This window comes from Nanorana parkeri, unplaced genomic scaffold (assembly GCF_000935625.1).
Source record: "Nanorana parkeri isolate BGI_ZX_2015 unplaced genomic scaffold, ASM93562v1 scaffold105, whole genome shotgun sequence".
Lineage (NCBI taxonomy): Eukaryota > Metazoa > Chordata > Amphibia > Anura > Dicroglossidae > Nanorana > Nanorana parkeri.
This window is the reverse complement of record NW_017306373.1, coordinates 258,310-281,856: the sequence shown is the minus strand read 5'-3', so window position 1 is coordinate 281,856 and position 23,547 is coordinate 258,310. Positions and strand designations below refer to the sequence as shown.

The 23,547-nt window shown below is 39.8% G+C and overlaps 1 protein-coding gene across 1 annotated transcript in view; it reads left to right on the top strand.

The window, feature by feature from the left end:
* The window catches only part of LOC108784243 (putative leucine-rich repeat-containing protein DDB_G0290503), a 46,591-nt gene that overhangs the window by 9,306 nt on the left and 13,738 nt on the right, over window positions 1-23,547 (top strand). Inside the window, exons 4-20 of the mRNA XM_018552991.1 lie at window positions 403-500; window positions 2,375-2,468; window positions 2,795-2,920; window positions 5,261-5,386; window positions 5,472-5,576; window positions 5,658-5,846; window positions 9,074-9,285; window positions 10,104-10,332; window positions 12,656-12,735; window positions 15,559-15,643; window positions 16,636-16,700; window positions 18,993-19,056; window positions 19,520-19,657; window positions 21,364-21,413; window positions 21,755-21,863; window positions 22,031-22,072; window positions 23,137-23,268. Of these exons, the coding sequence (XP_018408493.1) occupies window positions 403-500; window positions 2,375-2,468; window positions 2,795-2,920; window positions 5,261-5,386; window positions 5,472-5,576; window positions 5,658-5,846; window positions 9,074-9,285; window positions 10,104-10,332; window positions 12,656-12,735; window positions 15,559-15,643; window positions 16,636-16,700; window positions 18,993-19,056; window positions 19,520-19,657; window positions 21,364-21,413; window positions 21,755-21,863; window positions 22,031-22,072; window positions 23,137-23,268 (1,944 nt within the window). The remainder of the gene's footprint in view (window positions 1-402; window positions 501-2,374; window positions 2,469-2,794; window positions 2,921-5,260; window positions 5,387-5,471; window positions 5,577-5,657; window positions 5,847-9,073; window positions 9,286-10,103; window positions 10,333-12,655; window positions 12,736-15,558; window positions 15,644-16,635; window positions 16,701-18,992; window positions 19,057-19,519; window positions 19,658-21,363; window positions 21,414-21,754; window positions 21,864-22,030; window positions 22,073-23,136; window positions 23,269-23,547) is intronic.

The window sequence follows — 23,547 nt, the reverse complement described above, 5'->3', positions numbered from 1 at the left end:
AAGTAGAAATAATGCTGGTTAGTGGTTTAAAATTCAGTCTACCTCAACTGATGAATGCATATAGCTGTTGTGTTCTTTATAAAGTGTTTGATGGAATAGCTGTTTCAGATCGTTATATTGCACCATTCAGGGTAAAGATGTCTACACAAAGGAGACCTTGAATCGTTAATAATGTGCCTAAACTACATTTAAATGCGTTATATGTACATATGTTGAAAATAATGGTCCAGTGTCACAGCTTCTTTAAACTTCAATTTGCCAGCTTTCACTTTGTAGTGTAAATTTTAATCTGATTAGTTGCTAAAAGACAGTTGTGACAGTTCTTTCATCTGGCATTTTGGTAAAGCACAATGTTTTCTTGTTCATTATGGCTAATTTCAAACCCTTTATTTTATTGGCTAGCAACTTGAAGCCTCCATTTCTCAGCTAGAAAAAGAGAAAGGTTGGCTTGAAGTGTCCCGTTTTGAAGACAAGAAACAACGAGGAGAACTGCAAGACAGGTGAGTTTTTTTATTAAAACACTTTAGTGCCTTTTTTGTATATTATAATAAAATAAATATATCACAGTATATAACAAAATAATAATAATATGACACAGGCATACAGTTTTTCTTTCCTGGCTGCTCCTCATGACAACATACCATGCGTGAGCTCCGCCCCCTTGATCCACATCCCCCCCGGGGTCCACCTAACTAGCTAATAAAAAGGGAGAGTAAACCCCATCTCAGCGTTCCACCTAAAATACTCAGGACAGGACACTAGGAAGGATACTATGCTGTCATGAGAAATTGCCAGGAAAGGAAAATTGTGGTAAGTATCTGAAAAATTATTTTCCATGTCCCTGGCAGTCCTCATGAAATCATACCCTAGGATGTAATTAGCAATGCCAAAAAAGAAAAGGGAAAAAAATGCAGATACATAATACTACTGCAAAAACCTTTTAGTGTTGAGAAAAGGCAGGGCATAATATTAAGTTTATAATGTCTGATGAAAGTGTTGACTAAATTCCACCTAGCTGCCCTGCAGATGACTTACGTAGAGACTTTAGCCTGCAAAGCCCTCTCATAAAATGTGCTTTAACTTTTGGTGGTAAAGGAAAGTTCTTTAAGGAATAAGCATTACTAATTGCTTTCAAGATCTATGAAGCAATCACCTTCGGACCAACTTTTCCCTTTTCGGGGGCCCTTTGAATAGACAAAGAGGTTCATGTCTGTTGTGAATTTTTTTGTTCTATCCAGGTATGTAGAAATCAGACGGACCATGTCCAGGATGCTAAAGTTGCATATCTGTTAGAACAGACAAATATAGAGCTGGCAGAATGGACTCCCAATTAAGAAGACCGTTTATACCAAAATCCCAGAGATGGCCACAGAGGAACTTTATTTGGAAAAATCGTGCAGTAAGATCCCTTTAGCTGATCAAACCTGAATCTTAGACATCTAGACATCCTCCTAGCTGAGGTGATTGCTGTCAAGTCTGCAGTTTGATAGAACAAGTCTCAGACAGATAAGGAAGCTTCACTATAGCAATAAGGGCCAAGGCAAGTCCAAGGAAGGAAAAAGGGGATTCAAAGGTAGCATCAACGTGACAGCATCTTGAAGAAATTATCGCGCTAGAGAATTGTCAACCCATTTCATCCTAGTAAGATCTCGTAAGACTGAAACTTGCCCTCCGATGGTATTGTAGCTTATCCCCTTGTCCAAGGCAGACTGCAGAAATGACAGAATGTCAGCCACCAGAAGGAATGGAGCTACGAAACCCTTCCACAAAAGTAAATCGTATCTACAACTGTAGATGAAAGACCTGATGCTAGAACTGGGTATACACAATCATACTTTAGTTGTAAAGGCATTAGCAAATTAGAAACCAACCTACCATGTGTAAAGAACGCACAGGGAAAAAGAGCATGAGTAATAAAAGTAAAAAGGATGCCAGACAGAAACAAGTTACCTTCCAGAACAGAGGGCAATTTGTGTCACTGTGGTAAAAAGAACTCAGCACCTGAGGGTACACCCAATATGTAGGATTTACCACACACCATTGGTGTCATCCACCTTTGAGTTATTGAACCAGGGTGGGAGATGGTAGGGGTACTCTGTGAGGTGATCCTGGAATGAGGCCAAACTTAGAACCCTGGGTTGGGGTCTACGCTCTCTTTTGATTAGCTAGTCAGGTAATCCTGTAGGGTTCAAGGGGGCTGAGCAAACCCGTGTTATGCTGTCATAAAGAGTGCCAGGAAATCTGAATTAATATCTGCAAAAAATATAGTGCAAGTATTGTTTTGAAAATGCTTAGAACAGGGCAGAAAATTACTTAATTCATCTTTTTAGGTCTAAATCTGACATTGTTTTATGACAAATATTTTTATCTCCAGGATTATCAATTTGGAGATGGAAGTAATGTTGGCAAAATCTAGTTTAGAAAATTTCAACTATACCAATGAGTTCATGTATCAGAAAACACCCATGGTAAGAATTAGTTAAAAATTGAGATACTTATTTCTTTTCCCAATTTTGCGCAAACAGTTAGACACAGTATGGTAGTTTCTCCTGAACCTGCTACTACTAGTTTCTTCTTCTAAGCAGCAGCATTATTCAGCACTTCACAGTTTTCAGTATCTTGCAATGCCTAGCCAGGTGCTAACCCCTATGACGCAAGATATTACCAGATGACTTATGCTGATCATGGTTTTTATCATTTTTGTATTGAGTTATTCCTAATGTAGTACACAGATCAGGTCTAAAGATTGCATATATGCACAATTAAGGAATAATTTAAAGCTTAATATGTGTAGGGGAATGAAGACACGAATCGTGAATTAAAGACAGCCAGAGAAAACTTAATCTACTTTCGAAATCGAGTCAAAGTCCTTGAGGCAGAAAAAAGCCAAGCTGTGGAGGAGCTCAGAACATTCCGAGAGGTAAACAGATGTGTCTAATACATAATACTTTTGATGTACTTACATGAGAACTTTAATAAAGTGTCCTATTTGAAAAGTTAAGCACACTTTACCACACTGTGTGTATTAACACAAAGCACTTCCCTCTTCACATATAAGCTGCATATTGTTTTTTGTTTACATTGACATGGAGAAGTAAATATATCCATTGCATTCTAGCATACTATATTAGGTGTGGCAACTGATAGATGGATGTCATTCATTTAATTCACCCTTATTCTTATAGTCCTTTACACACCTCATTTTGAGGGTCCTCTCCCAGGTCTTCCGGTATTTTGTGCAAATTTTTCTAAACTTCTGGGATAGTATCTGCATCTACAACCTGCACCAGGAAGGAGGTGATATCACCAGAGGGAGGAAGAAGTAGGTGAAGCCAAAGGCCAAGTTGACAGAGTGTCAAGGCTCCGTTTCTCCTCCACTCTGCATGTCCAAAGGTGACAAGGGGGAGCGGGGACAGAGGGAGCAGTGGTGGATAATGCAGTGGCATCGTTACTGGGTGGAAGGGAGGTGCTGGGTGTCTAAAAATGTCTGGGGTGTTTGGGTGCAGTTTCAGGAAAGTTCAGAGTCAGGGGTTCAGTGGAAGGGGTGCTGGGTGGTAGGTTGATGCAAAGTCAGGGTGCAGTGTGCCAGAGACAATGGGGGGAATTTATCAAAACTGTAGCAGACAAAATCTGAAGCAGATTTGCACAACAGCCAATCAGCTTCTCTGTCTTATTTGCCTGATCATACCGAAGAGAGATGCTGATTGGTTGCCATGGACAACTGCTCCAGATTATCTCTGCTCCAGTTTTGCTAAATTTCCCCCAATGTGTTCTTTATAGACCTAAATGCAAAAGCTGTCCAGGAGGTGCAGGCTCCTGGACCACATTGCCCGCTGGTCTAAGAAATGTGCAAGGGGGTTTAGATAGCATGGGGAAGAGGGTTCATTAGAGTTAAATTATCTAAAATTATAGCTAGCTCTCCTTCAGGCCTTTTTATTGCAGTAATGTCTGTTTTACAGCACATTACCTAGACACACAGTAACACTCTGTGGTGCCTTCTGGTGCAATTTATTTAAGATGGCACCCCAATGCACAAGTACAGTAGGTGTGAATGGTCTTGCATTGCAGCACACACACCTTGTATTGTGGTGCGCTTTCATTTTTTTAAAAATGGTGCCGGTGAGTTTTTTCTTACATTGCCATGTGTTCCCCAATTTTGATAGACTTGCTGCCCTAATGCAACACACGCAAACGAACAAAATACTTAATACTAACATGTATGCTATGTATGTTATGTCGTAGTGTGAAGGAGGCTTTAATATTTTGATCTGTTCTGCTGGCCACGTGATGTGTAGACTATGAGGGCTTTGGAGGGGGCTTCTCAAAATAGCAGACAGTATGTTTAAAAAAAACTTCCGGCTTTTTAAAGCTGTGCTGCTTTATTATGTGTTTGACATCTTAGCAATAATCTTATAAAGCAGTGTAGAGTTTATGAAATTTGAAGCTTTTTTTTGTTAAAACAATCTTCATACAATTTATGGAAATACACATATGTGATTACTATATGATTGATTTTAAAGAGTGAAAAAAACTTCAAATAGCATTTTCTGACTGTTTTTTCCTAACCCCCTTCAATATTCCCCACACTGTGCTAAACTAATCCAATGCCCTCCTCCTCCACCGGATATCTGCTACAATGTTACTTGCAGCCGGTTTGTCCTCTCTTGCCCAGTGCCCGTGTGTGCACAGTAGAACCCCATAGACTTCTATAGGGCTGCAAGACAGATCGGTCTTCTCTATCCCTAATACCTAGTTTGTGGCTTTCTCCAGCCAGTAGACCATGTGACATGTATAAGCTGCAAATAGGTTATTAGCGTAAGGGAACTTCCCTTGTTGGCAGCTGATTTCCGGTATCTGTGGAGATTGCTGCAAGTTAGAGGAGACCGGCATCACAGTTAATAATGCTGGGTCTGCTCTCTGGGTAGTGTATGGTATCAACATTTAAATGTATACCAGTGCCATTCAAAACAGCCATACCTTGCGGGAAGCACATCCAGAGCAATCCCTACAGCAGGTGAGTTTGTGTTGCAATGGCACATGGCCTTATAATTTCTGGTCCCATCACTTCACACCACCCCTGACCCCCTGCTCTTACTAACTCTCCCACATGCCCCTGCGTTACTTGCTACTGCACTGATGGCTGCATCTGTGCTCGCTTACATTGTACCAATGTGCACTTCTGTACTCGCTACCACTGCAGTGACATGCCCTTCCATACATCAGCCCATTAACAGATTGGTGTTACTGTTGCTGTCTACAGGGGAGTCATTTGGCTCTAAGCCAAACAAATGAAGCAAACCAGAGGGTGACTGACACTCTTAGGACACATCAGAACCTACAAGAAGAGCTTTCTGGCCTTCAAATGAACTTCAACAAGATTAATTTGGTATGGATACTGGATAAAGAATATTACATGCTGTCATGTGGCCCCATCTGTATTTTCCAGTGTTATACAGCTCTTTTTTTAACAGGAAAAAGAACTTCTGTCTTCAAAAGCAATGAGGTTTGAGGAAAAGGTTTCAGATCTGACCTTAAGGCTAAAAATTGCTCAGTCTGACAAAGAGAGGTATATGCAGGTAAGCATGGTATCACTTTGGAATAGAAGTATTGCCTTTCATCTTCATATCTACTGATTTTATATATTGCCATGCATACAGGAGAAACTTGAGCTTCACCGACGCACACAGGAGCTGTCCCTAGAGCTAGAGAGGGCTAAGCGAGGCCGTGAAGGGTTTAATGACCAAGTCAGTGATCTTCATATTGAACTAGTTGGTGCAAAGACCCAGGCTAACCGTCAAGATCAAGAAAAGGTTCAGATGAAGGAAGAACTGGTGATGCTGAAACAAGTAAGACCTTTGCAACACTTTACCATATGCACTTAGTACGCTTTCCTGATTATCAGAGTTTACTTTAAAATAAACTAAGTAAAATTATGGGAGTTAATCACTAATGAGCCAAAGGATTAAGCCAGGCTTTGGCTATTCACAATAGCCTGTACAGCATCCGAAGAGTTAAGCTGAGCTGAACACATATGCTTCGGCTCAACTGAGCCGAACACACAGCCAAAGCAGGGAGAATGGTCTGCCGCACAGACCGTTCTCTCCGCAAAATGTAAACAAATAAAAAACAAAAAAGAAAAAACAGCGTGGGGTTTCCCCCAAAAGCCAGCTGACCCAATGTTTTGCTTTGGACTACAAATCCCAAGGACGAGCCCCCAAAATGTAAAGCTTATCCCAAGGATGAGTCCAAATGTAATGCTTGGCAAAACGTTTATTTATATTGGTTGTCTGGTTCTTGCAATAAAGCTTAAAGAAACTGACCCAGTAGCATTTAAAGTACTTTACTAGGCAAAATGTTGTGTGCACAAATTTAGTTACAGGAAAAGTAAAACAAAACAAACATACAGGCTGCTAGAAAGAAACATATACATGCACCCACTACACTATCCTTCCTAGTACATGTGATGGTTTCTAAGAGAGAACACACTTAAAGGTACTTAGCTTCCAGTTGCAAACTGCATAAATTCAGTAAAGAATGGGTCTTCTTGGCAATTAAGCGCTCGCAGGAAAATGGCTGCTTGTTGCAGTCTCTCTCTCAAAGTCCTTTGTTTCAGAGTTCCATGGTGACATCCTCTCTTGATCAAAGTTCCATTTTGAAGTCCCTAATTCACTTTTTAAACTGCTGGCTTTTATTAGTAAAAATTGTCATCCCGCTTGTGGGCGGTGCCCCTCAACATTTGTATTAGATCCTATGCACGATGTATCTCACTTTTTCCAGCTCTAGATGGCAGCGTTGTATCATGTATTGCCATCAGTTGTCAATGGTGCCATATAGCCTGACTAGGTCTTGATCCGCCTAGGCGTGCATGTTTACACAAAGTTTCCCCATAACAATATCCCATTGCGAGTAAGCTGGATACGAATAATGGGGAAACAATACAGGGCAGCCATACCATTATCAAAAAAACTGTTCTGTTTAGAAGGCACTCTCCCATTGTGAGAAACCAGCTTTTTGTCAACAGTTGTTTACAGTATATACATATACATGCACAACACACCCAACTGCACCTGTCAAAATGAACTATTTGACAGGTGCCACTGAATGTAAACAGTTAGGTGGAGCTAGCGGTGACGGCCAGCCGAATGATGTCACGGCTGGCTTCGCCCATTTGTTGTCATTTGGCCGGGACCTTTGAATAGCAATTTGACAGTTCCCGGCTGAATGACAACAAATGGGTGGAGCCAGCTGTGATGTCACGGCTGGCTCTGCCCATTTATGTCATTCGGGCGGGACCTTTCAATAGCGGTTTGACAGGTGGCGGTTGAATGATAGCAGATATGACATGATGTGGCGGTTGAATGACAGCCAGCTCTGTCGAACTGTTTACATTCTGCGGCAATTGTCAAATTGGTCATTTTGACAGCTACGGGAATGTGCGGTCGGGTCGATGGGCTTTAGGGGGGAACCCCACGATGTTTTTTTTTCTTTTGTTTATATCTTTTTTTATATCTTCTTTATACCTCCTCTGAGGTAGCGAACAGAATAACCGAGCTATTCACTCACTGCTGTTCGGTCCCTATGAGAATAGGGGTGAACAGCAGTGAATGAACTGCCGAACGCTTGCCTCCGCCGATCCAGATGTTGGATCAGCTGAGGCGAACTTGTTCTTCACTTCGGTGAAGTGAAGGGAACCAAAGGCAGCCGATGTACGGCTGTTTTCAGCTGTACAGGGCTGAAGGGAATAGCCGAACAGCGCTCGGCTTCCTTCACTTCGCATCGGTCATTCACTTGGCTACCTTCGCCAGCTTAGTGAATAACCCCCTATCTTTTACATATCATTACTGTTAGGGATGCACCGATACAATTTTTTCAAGACCAAGTACAAATATTTTCCCTCAGGTACTCGCCAATACCAATTACCGATATGTTTTCTTAAAAGGGACATGTGATATTTTTTCTAAAACAATACAGACTAATGATATTAGGGCAGTTTCTTTATAATTCTGAAAAACTGCCCATGATTATACAGCAAGGGAGAATGGCAACCAGCAATAGAAAACTACAGATCCCATCAATCCATGATTATACAGCAATGGAAAATGGCAACCGGCTCACCTGGGCTGTGTGTAGATAAATTGAAGTAGTCACTCGCACTCCAAAAGTAATAAAGTCTATAATGTTTATTGACTGTGATGATACACATCTCCTAAGCAACGTTTCGGGACCATGTGGCCCGTGTGTAGGTCTCACCAGGGCTGTGTGCGGATCTCACCAGGGCTGCATTTCTGTGTCACCAGGGCTCTGTCTGGGTGTCACCAGTGCTCTGTCTGGGTGTCACCAGGGCTCTGTCTGGGTGTCATCAGGGCTCTGTCTGGGTGTCATCAGGGCTCTGTCTGGGTGTCATCAGGGCTCTGTCTGGGTGTCACCAGGGCTCTGTCTGGGTGTCATCAGGGCTCTGTCTGGGTGTCACCAGGTCTGCATTTGGGTGACACCAGGGCTGCGTTTGGGTGACACCAGGGCTGCGTTAGGGTCTCACCAGGGCTGTTTTTGGGTCTCACCAGGACTACGTTTGTGTCTCACCAAGCCTGCCTTTGGGTCTCACCAGGGCTGCATATGAGCCACTCCAGGGCTGTACTGGCGGATGCCGGGCTCTCCAGGGCTGCGTTCGCTTCTCACCATGGCTGCATGTGGAGCTCTCCAGGCCTGAATGGGTGGGTGCCGGGCATCGGGGTCTCCAGGCCTGCATTTTCATCTTACCATGGCTGCATTACGGGCTCTCCAGTGCTGAATCGGAGGATGCCGGGCTGTACGAACGAGTGTGGTCCTGTCCAGGGCAGTGCTGGGCTCGAGAAGGAGGAGATGTGAAAGAGCTATCATGAGATCCGCCTGAAGTCTCCAACAATCGCGCTACTTCAGCTAGCCGAAGTCATTTAAAAATGTAAAGCGCCGGCGCTATGTATTAGGGCATCTTCACGAGTACAAGTACTAGTATCGGTGCATTCCTAATTACTATCATTTGTTATATATTTGTATGTAAATTATTATAGTGTATTATTGTCCATTGTATTGCCAGGTCAATGAGAAACTGACAGACGAGTTGGGGCAAACACAGCAAACTCTCCAGAATACTCTGGAGCAATTGCACCAGACTCAAGCAGAGCACAAGATTGCCAGCAATCTTTCGGTTGCACTTGAAGCTGAACGCAAACAACTACTAGAAGAGAAGCAGCTTCTAATGGCTGCTGTGGAAAATGATGAGGAAAGTCGAAGTGTCCAGGATTTCAGGTAAACTGTTGTGCTCCAATAGTTTGCAAAATCTAACATTGTTTTAAATACTTCACTTTGTTTTTCGACTGTAATGTCTATGGAGAAATTTAGCAGCTCAAAGTACAATGTTATTGATAAATGTTCTTTAGAACAAATCCTATCATTTCAACTTCTCCTGTTATTTATCCTAGTTGGGGGTCTCTGGTGCAGGTTGTTGTCCCAGAATTCTCTTTGCCTGATAGTGGACTCCAGGTGGTCCATGGAGGATCCAAAACATTCCTAAAATCAATTAAATGTAATAACTTCAGATTTTGTAGAGTCAAAGAAACTCATCTTAGTTTGACATGGCTGAAATAGGTCTGTCAACTATCCTTGGGTCATCTGTATAAGATGTTCAGATCACCTCTAGAGGGTTCCTCTAATTTAGCAGGAGCAGAAGCTCTACTCTCTAGCTTTCCAGATAACTACAATGAAGAGAATCCAAATTTCAAAAATGTGCCTTTGTGGCACATCAGAATTTACCTTTAGCCATGACCGTAGATGAGCACGTACAACATAGGTTGACCCCAAGAAATATAACTATCACTTTCCCACTGCAGGACAATCCAAACTAATCTTCTTTCATATTTTTATCACTATATTGAAACTGAAGACAGTCGGAAACAATTATGCTTTTGTTGTGTATTCTGAACTATTTTATTTGTGTTTAATAGCAGGTTAGATGTTTTGTACAGACATTTATGAAATTAATACAGTGATGTAAGTCATGTCCATAGATTTTAAAACAGAGATCTTCTAACATAAGTCAGTTTTAAACAACCGTATGAAACTTTCAGAGCTTCCCAGGAACATCTACAGGAAGAAAGAGACAAACTGCAAGCCCATTGCCGTGAACTGCAGGCAACTCTGGAACAAGCACATGAACAGTTAGGCTCCCAAATCCAGGAGCAACAGCAGATCACCCTATATTGGAAGGAAAGATGGCAACAGACAGCAGTAAATTTGAAGAACGTAGAGGAGCTGCTAGAACAAGAAAGAGCTCACTCTCAGAAAGCTACAGGAAAGGTGTGGGAACGTTCAGGGAAACTGTTATTTTGTAATCTTACTAAGATTGTTTTACCATTGGTTTTAGAACATTTTATATGTTAGAGAATTAAATTATTTTATTAAGTAATATTATCTCATGAGAGAATATAGTGCTAACATTAAATCTGGCAGCATACTTGGAAATTTGATTACTCATTAGAAAATAATTAAGCAGTTGGAAAATACATTCTAAACTTGCACACATACAATACTATGAGTGTAAAGGTATTGTTTGAGGCACTAGATTCTGCTGTGCTCACATGACAAAGCAAACAGTTGTTGTTCAGCTAAAAACATATAAAAGTGGACCTTTACCCCCTTTGACTAAAAATCACATTAGCATACTGCTCTGCATGCTGATATGAAATCATCTTACATTCATTAGCTAAACAAACATATTTTTATTTTACTTACAATTTCGTTTTTTTACTTCCTGGTCCACTTTGGCACCAATGATGTAATCGTGCCTAAACGTTGCATCCTGGGAAGGTTACATCAGCATTGCCGGGAAATCTCATCTGTAATCTCATGGGATCTCAGGGAAAGGCATTTTTCTCCCCTGAGATGAGGTGCATGACCACATGTCCTAGTCACATGTGCCAGAGTTATGGGAAGTAAAGGGAGATGTATTCATCTGCCCTTAGTTAAAATGGCCACTGTGGAAAGAATGGGGAGGGGGAAAAAAAGGTATGCAAAAAATAAAAAGCCGGCAATTATCTAGAAGTATCTGTTTGTAGATTGCCATCACTAAATATTTCTAAAGGTGTCTTTGTTGTTATTTTGAAGATATGGGTAAAGTTCCTCTTTAACTGTTCATAAAAAAGCCCTATAACTAAAAAAATCTAGTCATAATAATTAAAGACGGATTCTTGCTAAGCCTAGTCAGGACAGGAAGGGAATTTATTGATATGATAAAGCTATGCTCAGAATGTCACTGGAGAATTATTGGTTGGGAGTGTTAACCACACCAACCAAACTTCATATATCCTGCTAAAGTTCCTTCTTTATATCAGACTAATGCACAGAGAAATGTTATTTAAATAAGAGTACTTGTGGATAATGACCCTTAACTAAAATAAGAGCTGAGTACATTGTTTTATCTAAAAATATGTATGTTGAGGCCATGAAGGAACATTAGATGATTTTGGCTAGAAAATTTAACATCAAAAAGTTATGACAAACGTTTAGGAGAATGCAAAGTAAATGTTTTTCTTATACACATGTAAACTGTTGTAGAACAGTTTAGTGAATTAGGGCAGGTTCACACCATTTTCCGGACCAGATCTGGAACACAGTGCATTGCATTTTTGACACGATTATACTGCGATTTTGCCGCGATTTGATTTTTTTTAGCTTAAAATGGTCTTACAGGTGAGTTCCAGTGCATTCCATGCATTTTTTGATGCGTTCCAGTGCATTCCAGACCAGACAAAATAGGACAAACAGTATTTTTCTGGTCTGGTCTGGAACGGACTGCGCTGGTGGGAACAGAGGCCAGAAATAGCATAGGGATACATTGGGATGCATTTTGGGTCCGGAAACAGTCTGGTCTGGAGGTAATCTGGATGTGGTGTGAATCGACCCTTAGGGTTGTTGTCTCTGCCCTGCTACTCATTACTTTGCCCTACGTCTTTTTCCTACTCCCCCCAACTCACACCTGATTGAACTCTGCCTGTTTTACAAAAGTGTCATATTAGCATGGTGCTAGATCAGGGGTGGGCAACTCTGGCTCTCCAGCTGTGCTTTAACTACAAATTCCAACATGCCTCTGCCTCTGGGAGTCATGCCTGTAACTGTCAGTTTTGCAATGCCTTATGGGACTTGTAGTTCCACAAGCGCTGGAAGGCCAGCGTTGTCCACTCCTGTGCTAGATCCTTGTCAGATCATCTTTTCTGTCTTCAATCTATTATCCCAGCCTCTGTCTTGCTACCTTGTTACTGCATTCTACTTTTGGTTACGTCAAGGATGTCCTGGGTCACCTTCAAGATTAGGGCTCTCAAAATATGTTATTGCACAATTGCTCAGAACCCTGTAAACAGATATCTTAAAATGATATAATATATCCAAATACCATAGTCATTCCATTGCTTTATGTACATTTATTAATTCAGTTATTTACTAAATTGCACTGCACACAATTCTGATTATACAATATTATGTTGCCCTATGGATGTCACAATTGCAAATAATGCTTAAAAAGCAATAAGGTTGAAAACTGCTGCCTGCTATACTCATCCATTCGTGGAAACTTTGAATCAAGAAGGTGACTTCTATCTTATTTCTCACTCTGTTCTCTGCCTAGAACACAGAGTTACTGCAGGATTGTGAAATGCTTCAGGCCGACACAGAAGAGTTGTCTGAGCTCAAAGCAGCAGTGAGCAGGTTGGTTACAGAACATTACAAACAAGCAGATCTGCATTTGGGTTTTATAAGTAACTGAACAGTAAAAATGTCTACAGTACTCCATTGCTCTACATGCAAGCTACTGTTTCTGCATTTTATAATCTGAAAAGTAAACATACAGTTGTTAGAGAATGCTTGTGAATGATCCAGATTTTGACCATAATAACAAATGAAGTGTGTCAAATGAACATTTATCACTGTAATATTTAAAACAGTAAATGTAAAAGGTAATTAATACACTTTGTAAACTGCTATGCTAGGTAACTAGGAGAATGTCTGTGTATGTATTCTGGAGCTGCTTGGCAGATCTGTTCAGCTTTTAGGACACATTGGTACGATTCTGGCTTTTGTGAATTGCATGTTTCAGCCAGTAAAATAAAGAGTGGTAAAATAAGGATAGATAAATTAACTTCTACTCTCATAACGCTGAGCTTTGTGAATTGACCCCAATATGACCTATACCAAAGTACAAAGTTTTTTGAGTTTATTTATTATTATTATTTTTATTATAGATTTATATAGTGCCAACAGTATGCTCAGCGCTTTACAAAATGGAGGGAGACAGTACAGTTGCAATACAATTTCAATATCTGTAAAAAATAAGTCAAGGCAACTGGACTTGCTGTATTTTTCTTGAAGACGTTTCACTTGTCATCCGACCAGCTTTCTCAATTCAGAAATACTTGTACAAAAATTTTCAGGGAATAAATATGGTGAATGTTGCTCCAATCCACGTATTCTGTTAGTCACAACCAGGTGTTGATTGCATTTGCATAATTGGAGTCTAGGAGGTGTTAATAACCTGCCCAGAGAGAGGTGTTAAAACAGCATTGTATGTGTCAGACAATAGATGTCTCACCCCACAACCTCCATTCAAGCTTGGCTTCTCTATTTTTGTCATAGATGGGTGTCTTGGGGTACCACAAGGCTCTTTCCCTGGATCCCTTCTCTTTCCTATCTACACCTCCTCTCTTGGTCAGTTGATCACCTCACCTGGCTTCCAGTACCAGCTCTATGCTGATGACACTCAAATATATCTCTCAACTCCACAACCCAATCCGTCAGTCTCCTTGCGTATCACTAATTTACTAACTGACATATCAGTCTGGATGTCACAACACTTCTTAAAGCTCAATCTTTCAAAAACTGAGCTCATTGTATCACCCCCCCACCCCACTGACTTCTGCTTCTTTAGATGCCTAACTGGCTGGCTGTTAACAATCTGACATCAATGCTTTCTGAGCCACTAACCTAGTACAAGTATGCAGATCAGGAGTTCTGACTCTAAGGCCTCATGCACAATACGTTGAAAAAACATCAGTCCAGGTGAATTTGGACCTGGACTCATGTAATGTTTTTCTATGACTGAATGCACATCTAGATGTCCAGCAGAATCTATGCGGATTCAGTCTAGAAGCCTTTACCCATACTAGAAATGTATGCATCCTGGGTCTGATTAGACCGGTTTTTCACATTGCTAAACATTTGTAAATGCATATAAACATGTGTAAACATGTGTAAACATGTATACAGGGGAAACTCGAATAATTAGAATATCGTGCAAAAGTTCATTTATTTCACTAATGCAACTTAAAAGGTGAAACTAATATATGAGATAGACTCATTACATGAGCTGTAAGCCATGATCATCACAATTATGACAAATCACGGCTTGAATTATCTTGCTTTGCATGTAATGAGTCTATCTCATATATTAGTTTCACCTTTTAAGTTGCATTAGTGAAATAAATAAACTTTTGCACGATATTCTAATTATTTGAGGTTCACCTGTAAATGCATGTGAATGCAACTAAGTCCAGCAACAAGTAAGCACAGGAAAAGGTGATCTGGAAAATATGAAGTTGTTTATACTTGGGGGGTAACTTCTCTTGTGCTTAAATGCAGCTGGCTAGTGTGCATGAGGCCAGAATTCACTGATTTCATACTAGTTGGTCAGTAGTGGCAGGCAGCCTGCATATTTCTCTCAGTAGAAGTCTGAGTAAAACAGTCATGTCATTTTTGGGCCACCTGTTGCCCCCTCAGTCTTTCTGGCCATGAGATTATAACTCTTAATTCCCTTTGTTTCTTTGTGGCCCATGAGCAGTTTAGGAATTTAAACTAAATGCAGCTCCAATTGATAAAATCTACACTTCCTTAAACAATTTAGCAAAATAATGCTTAAGTAAATGCTTTATGACCCCTTTATCTGGGATAAAGATATGTAAGCTCCAGTTTCTGTTGCAATGATACCTAGCAAGGTGCTATAATATTTCCCTGGAATTAAATAGGTGTGGCCTCAGTAGACATAATGACATGTGGCCCCAGATAAGCATTAATTCCACTTTGTTTGGCCCATTGTTGCTTTTGAGTTTGACATGCCTTGAGATAAAGTTGGAATCATCTCTGTACACTAAAGTTGGCCTTAGGCCATCTTCTCATTCAGCCTGCTTGATTCCCCTTTCCACACTAAATGGCATCAGTGAGGGAAATTTCCCTGCTGGCCTATTGTATTCTGACAGTGGCAGAAAAATTTGTCGAGTGGAAGGGTGCCAGCAGGGCCACCCGCAGGTCGAAATGTGCTCCATGTATGGCCAATTTTACTTTTATCAGGTGCTCTTGCTGAACAATTGTTTATAGGGCTTACATGTTGCCTTAAAATAAGAACATAAACAAACAAATGGCACAGTATTTTCATGTAGGCACAGAAATATAAGAGAAATACTTAGTTTCCATGTAGAATATATGCTTTATATTTCTGAATATAACATGTGTTGCACATAAAATATCTCACTTTTGCTCCAGGTTAAAAGAGGAGAATAACAGGCTGTCCCAGCACATGGTGGGAGTAGAACAAAGGCAACACCTACAACACCTTCAAAACTCAATAGTAAGTTCCAAACATGTTTGTTTTTTATTCCTGAACGCTATGTTCTCTTGAAAGAGCATGCTTTGATTTGTATTTGGACAGGATGAAGGAAGTCCTGAAACACGACCTATGTACCTATTCTACAACCTACATGATTAGCTCCTGTTTGCTTGTTATTGGATTTGTAACCATACTAGAGCTTATGTTGATGTAGATGACATGCTAATACACAAAATATGTTACGCATGTTACATATGGATTCATGATACTGTGACGGACCCCCGTACTCAGGATGAGTATGTCCGCCGCTGTCTTCTTCCTTGCTGAGGAGATATTGCAGCCCGCTGATCTGTAGCTCCCAGTTTCCCCAGTCACTAGCCAAGGCTTGAGTGTAGGGTAAACAAACTCTGATTTATTGAGCAACTGCACAAACGTATATACAGCAAGTGATGAAATCAGAATATAATCCCACCACATCCCCCCCCCCCTCCCAGACCATCGGTCTGCTCAACACCACAGGTGTCCACCTGCTAACGAACTCCAGACAGCCATAGCAGGAGCCTGGCCAGAATGTAATTGTTCTGAGCTCCCTCAGAGAACAATGGGAGATAACGAGGGATGGTGCTGATAGTCTTTCCATAACCAGGTCACACAGCATAACGCACTCAAACATAACCCAACACCAATACACATTTAACTTATAAACTCATCACCATGTCGTCACAGATACACATTACATATGCATTTTATTAATAAAAATGTATTGAAACAGGAAATAAGACTTATGGTGGGTTCTAAGAGAGAACAGTTGGAATACCAGAATCTGTTCTTAGTGCTTCTGTTACTGAGCTCTAATATTAATTGAAGCTGTTGTATTGTTACAATATGGAATTTTGTTTTTCAGAGTTGTGTACTGTGTGACACTTATGAATATATGCATTTAGTTGTGTTACCCTATTATTTTTTGTTTAGTACAGATTCATTCTGATTAAGTTATACATTTATTTCTGCAGCAAGAAAAGAATGAAGGAATGACAACTCAGCTAAAAGACTTATATGGAGAGCTCCAACAAGCTCAGTAAGTAGCTATTTTGGACCATATTGGTCCACATTCATTCTTACCAGTAGCCAATGTCAGAAATGTATACTTTAGAGTTAAATTAAAGTTCCATAGAGCTACATATATAGTTGGTAAGGTTGAAAAAAAGACATGGGGGCCATCTAGTTTAGTATGTGTGTGTGTGTGTGTGTGTGTGTGTGTGTGTGTGTGTGTGTGTGTGTTTGAGTCTCTAAGAATTCCCATACCTCTGTAAAACATCTAAAAACATCTTGAATGTATCAAGATCCTCAGCTAGTCCTACTTCCTGGGGAAGAGAGTTCCGAATTAAACTCAAGTAAATTAGGTCAGTGCTCAGTTTCCTCAGCCGTAACTATGCAGGGCCCATTGTCCAAATCTCGTCATGACCAGAGGCTGTCCAAATGTTCAGCCTCCTAGGACACTAGCAAATAACTGAGGCATGATGGTTGGTAGTTGGTTATACAAGGGCTGACTTACTTTTTTTTGTTTGCCAGTGTCCAAACCTCCTGAAGGTGGCAGTTTAATCCAAAGGTGTAAGAATTGCTACATTCCTGTGTCCCTCAATGGACAATATTGAGATTATTTAAAAAATACTTTGTGATTTTTAGAGATTTTACTGAATTTACTACTCTAAAGCTGGTCATACACCTGCAGAATTTTCCATTTGTGCAAATTGAAGAAAAAAATGTATTCAATACATCTGCTTTATCCCCGTCATTTGTGACCAACTTCCCATGTCCATCTTTTATGGGGCCTACATGTTCTAAACTTACCCTTTACTATTGATATATTTGATTACATTTCTGAGCTGTGTTTTACTTACTGTAGCAATATGTTTTTGTAATCTATTTTAACTGCCCTGTTTGCTCCCTTGCATCTCTTGTTGCATTCCCTGTAACTCTGAAATGCAGAGGATGACCCTACCAATTTTGTATTTTTTAAAGCCATTTTGTTCTTATTTATCTGCTTTTTAAAACTTAAATTTAGCCAGTTAGGTTTTAATTTGGTTCGTTTATATTTGGTACCCATTGGAATACACTGGCAAATGCAGTTGTTTAATACTGTATGTCCTCAATGAAAAATATTTGATCCCATTGAGTATACAGTAAAGAGCACAGCTTATTGAAGTTAGCCTTTTAGAAATTTAGAGTTCTGTTACCCAAGTTGTCTCTAATTTGTACATCTCTAATTTGCAAACCAAGTATTAAAACATACTATAGTGCATATACAAACATCTTCACATATAAATAGTGTAGGGAACTCCGTACCAGCCTGAAGTGAATAGCCGAACAGTGTTCGGCTCACTTCACTTCTGATCGATCATTCACTCGGCTGCCATCGGCAGCTTTGTGAATAGACCCCTAAATGTAGAGGCAAACTCGCAGTCTCTTCAACATAAATGTAAGCTTTAATTCCAGACAGCAATCAATTGACAAAAAAAAGGTTACAGGCATCCAACCCCCCCCAAAAAAATTGTCATAAACAAATAAAAGTCCGCTCCGCTGAGCCTTACTGGAAATTAGCGATAGTCCTCTGAGCTGGGTCCGTTTCCTCTATGGGAACAGTTACAGTCCATCCACAGAACCCTGTCCTGCTGACAGGCTTGGCTCCAAACACAGAACTTGCTGCATTCAGCACACTGTCTCTCCGAGACACACACTTCCCCCCAGCTAGGTGCAGCTGCACACTAATGAAGTCCTGTGCAGTCTTCACTAAACTACGGTCCATGGACCTAGGAGTCTGTCCCACCCAAAACTCTATCAGACTCCTAGTAACACCAGCCCCAGGATTTGTTTTACCAATGCAAGGTAAAGAGCTATTTTTCTTTACCTTCAAATCTATGCTGGCATTACCTTAGATGATGAATCTAAGGATCCGTGGAGAAATGTATCTACCATCTATCCCTTTTCCTGCCAACCTGGCATGTTTTACTAGCACCATGTTACAATAGATACATACTTGAAAGCTGTCATTTTGATATAACATACATACATATGGACAGCTTTAGACAGAGTTGCAAAACACTGCAAATTATTTTGGCACTATACAAATATCTGGTGTCACCCTTTTACCATGTTTTGTATATGTCATTAAGTATTATTACCCATCTATAAAATCTTTGCTGATGGTATGTTGGCATGTCAGTGAATAGTGCCCAGTCTCACTGTATTGTAATTGGCACACCCAGGTCTGCCCTCCCGAAATGTTTATTCACTGATTGTGTTTTGGAATGTAGAGCCTGTTTATAGAGGAATAATGGATAGGATTACTTTTATCACATTATCTCCACAGTGAAAAGATAAAAGATCTAGAGAAGGAGAAGTCAGATAAAGAATTAGAGATGAGAAAACTAAAGGTAAGCTCTGTTATTCTATAAATATTTTATGGCTTTACTTTTTAATATCAAGCTAACAACATTTACTAATCCAACTTCAAATGACATTGTAATTATAAAGTGAGTGTATGTTAATGGAAAGCTCAATTGCTTGCAGTTGGATGAAGCTAAGGACAAATCAAAGGCTGTACGGTTGTGAGTACTTATTTGCTACATGTACTATCACTGTATGGGGTACAAATAGAAGTAAGCCTTAGTTACAGTCTTTCCTCCAGAGACTAACATGCTGATAATGTATGCAGAGGACTATGGAATCCCATTAAGATCTTCTCATCATTCAGCACTTTTGCCAGATTACATAAGGAGCATTAAAATTAATGTAACATACAATTGTAATTTGAAATGCCTTACTTAGGTTTATACTGTATATGTGTAAGAATATGAAGACTTGCAATGACACTGTACTGCTCGCTTTGTTATGCAGAATGAGAATGGATCAGTCCTTCGAATTGAGCTAGATGCCTGTAGGCAGCAGCTGGAACTGGACAGAAGCCGTCGGGAGGTGCTACAAAGTAGAGTTGGAGAACTGGAGGCAATAATGTCAGAGGAAAGGAAAAGCAAGGTACAAATCCAAAAGCTTTAGTCAACATACACAAAATGTTTAGGGTGATGCAAGTGCTTTGAATTGTACACTATTGGTTGGACCGCATTTACCATAAGGTAGTGTGGGAATTAAAAATAAATAAATACATGTATTGTTGTTCTTTACCTTATCTGGCTACCTCTATTGGTAAGTAAAGCATAGGAAGTGTAGGAAGAGGGGGTTGCAGGAGTTTATAGAAAGAATGATTACACTCCGTAGTATAGTATAGTATCTCTGCATATAAATCAGCCAGTAGGTTGCCTCCACAACACATTCAATGTTTGAATTGCAAAAATAATTACTTAAAGTGGTGATACAGTCAAAAGGATTTTAAGCTATTTCAAATGCTGATGAAATCACTTACAATAAATGCTGCTCCTTGATGTTTAAAAGTTGTAGTTTCCTGCAGATTGAGCTGCTCCCCTGAGCACTGGTCCTCACTTCCTGTTACAGAGTGACTCCTTTCTCAAGCAGACTGCTATGCAGTCACCCTTGTGTGTGCTAGTAAGCTGTGTGTGTCTCTACAAACACACAGACCCTCATCCCTTCTTCGAGCTAGTAGATGAACAGTTGCTGAAATCTGCACTGCCCTTTGTGATCTTGTACTGGACAGGAAGCTAAGGGAGGCTGTGCTGAGAAACCTGGAAGCACCTGTTCAGAATACATGATGATTGTAAATGTTTGGGCAAAAATTTAAAGCAATGCTTTATTGGGCAATGTATGCTTGTTCTATCTGGATTCATTACTGACAAAAAGTTTGAGAGTTTAATACTACTTTAACACAAGCGCTGTAACGTGTTCAAACAGGTGAACTCATTCATGCATGCGAAGGGCAACATGATCTCTACAAAATGTCCTGAACACAGAGAACATTTATAACAACAAGCACGGGAAGAGTCTGTCCTCTGTGTATTTATTTTCCAAAGAAATTGCTATTTTTAATGCTTGGCCATGTGTTGTTTACTTTTATTTAAGATCAGTAAATATCACACATGCACATTTTCCAGTTTTTAGCCGGCACTACGTTTATAATGCCCCCTTTTGTTTCTCCTGCTTATTGATAACAAATGACTGTCAGAGACTGCAGACATACTAACATACTAGAGGAATGGTCGGAGACTGCTGACATGCTACAAGTATTCTCGGAGACTGGAGACCTGCTGAAGGAAACAGTCAGACATGTTACATCACTGCTAAAGATCACTGCTATTACAGCCCCTTTGCAAATCAATTCTCCCACTTATGGGGTCTGGAAAGGGCTGCACAGCAAGTACCAAAGAGCATATGTGGCCCTCAGGCTGCATTTTGGCCATCAAGGATTTAACACATTGTTTGTAGTTTTTTATTATGTCAAATAATAAACGTCTGTAAAGACGTTTTGTTTCAGATTGCGGTTGGAGGTTTGGGAGGTTGGGGATGCTTTTTTCACACTTACCAACAAAACGAAAGTTTTTTTATTAGTGAAAGAAAAGTAAAGAAAGAATATACTGGACAGGCTGGTGGAATTTGTACGGTCACTGTTATGGATACCACAATTTGCTTTGCTTTAGTACAAAATGTATGTTCTTTACTTAACTAGTGAGGCTACTCTTAATAGCCTGTTGTTCATCTTTTATATAATGTGTAATGTACTGTATACATATGTCTATATTGTGTATGTATATAATTTGTATATGTTTTTCTAGGATTGGCTTAGTGGTATGGGAAGCCAAAATTCTGTGGATCTTTTAAAGAGGTATGTAAGTTAGTAACTCATGCAACCCAAAGTAATCACTGAATATTATTATTTATATTATTATCAGTATTATTTATTAGATGATTATTCATATAATGAAATGGTGAAAGCGTATAATGATGTAAGTTTTAGTTTTTAGCTCAGTTATGCAAACATTTATACTAAAGACACTGAAAACGTAATTGAATGTACTTGCGAAGGAGCCGGTCTCCCGCCTCTTGTGCAATCTTTGTATTTAAAAAAAAAATAAAACGTAATAAAAATGTACTCATTAAAAAAGCCTAATTGGATGGATCTGGAAAAGACACATGATATGGTGAATAACATGAACTATCTCGTAGGTTGAGCGTGGGTGATGTCAGGGCAGAAATACAGAACCTAGAGCAGCAACTGGAAAAGGAAAAAGAAACAAGGAAGCAAAAAGATGAGCTGATATTTACCCTGAAAGAGGTGAGAAAACTGTTAGCCATTTGTAATTTGCTTTGACAATGAGTAAATGTGAGATAAATCACTTGCACTGTTTTTTTAACATTTGTTTTCTAAAATTGTCTATCTACACACACTACACTATTATTACTAAAAGATGCCTTAAAAATATGATCTCTACCTACATTCAGGAGTTGGAAGATCTGAAGTGTAAGAAGCCTGGAGACATCAAGGTAAGTGTGTATCAAAAACAATGATTGCAAACTGGCCTCAATAAAGTGACACAACTTGGGAGTTATATCTTAAATGCATTCAAGTACCTTAACTATTGGAATTGGTGCTGACACTCTCCTTCTGGAGTGTGGCTACTTCTGTTCCCCATGGTCACCGTGTGTGTTGTAAAGTAGCCACCGCTCCAAGCTCACTCCTGTGATGGACTACAATCTCACATTTAGTTAACTAATTTGTATTGAGATTGTAGATGATCACGGGAATGAGCTTGGAGCGGTGGCCACTTTACAACACACATGGACATTGTGGAACAAACGTTGCCACCCTCCAGAAGGGAGGACAGTGTCAGCGTCAATTCAGAGATGATTTGAGGAACTACATCAAGTGAAACACAAATAAGTTACATTTTTGTTGATAGTTGGGGTACTTGAATGCATTTTTAAGATTTAACTCCTGAGTTAGAAATCATTCAGATATGATACTTACATTTAACCATATACATAATTTTGTGGCCTTTCCCAAAATGCATCCCACATGCATATCAACTAGAAGGTGGAATGTTGGACAAGTTCTTCATGGGGGGTTGTGCAGGGGTTATTTAAATTGTAACATTACATCATTGTGATGTACAGGAAACCTGGGCCCATAAAAATTAAATATAGTACCCCGTATCCACAGAATCATTTTTCTGCTCTTTACCAAGTTAGAATGTTAACCACAAAGTGCACAGTGTAAAATGTGATGTGATTGGTAATTCTGAGTGATCAGCATTGGACAGAAGCTCAACCTACTGGGTTGGACATTTTTTACAGCTGTCCATACAGAAATAAGTGTACTGCTAAGGTTCACAATAAATGTTTGGGCATAAGATACAAGTGTGATTGTGAGCTATTAGAGCAAAAATATATTTTGGCAAAAAAATATATATTTTTCCAATCATTATCTACTGAACCTTATATTCAATGGTTTGTTTTGCTGTCTTCCATGTATGTCAGCTTCATTCCCTTGTTGTTTCAGTAATAGAGTTCTTATCTTTGCATTGTTATTGATGTTTTACTTTGTTTAGGCGTCCTTGGAGGAAGTGGACTCTGAATTGGTTCTGGTCCGAGAAGAGCTTCAGAAGGTGTGGAATATGTTAAAATCAAAGGATACAGAACTGGAAGAGCAATATCAGGAACTGGAATCTGCTCGGGACCAGGTATGAAAAAGTACATGATTTTATCTGTGTAGAAGGGTTCAAAAATTTAAAGAGATGTGTTTACTTATGGTGGGTGTATTTTGGGTATATTTTGGGTTTTATAGAATATCCCATCAATTGGCAACAACCAGAAACACAAGTTGGTTTCAAGCCAGATTTTTTTAAGTAAATGTTGAGACCATTGCTGACAGTAAATTCTGATTTTACAGGTAAATATGAAAATGGAATGGGATATCAGGGTCTCATTGTTACTTAATAAGTAACATAGCTCCCACATAG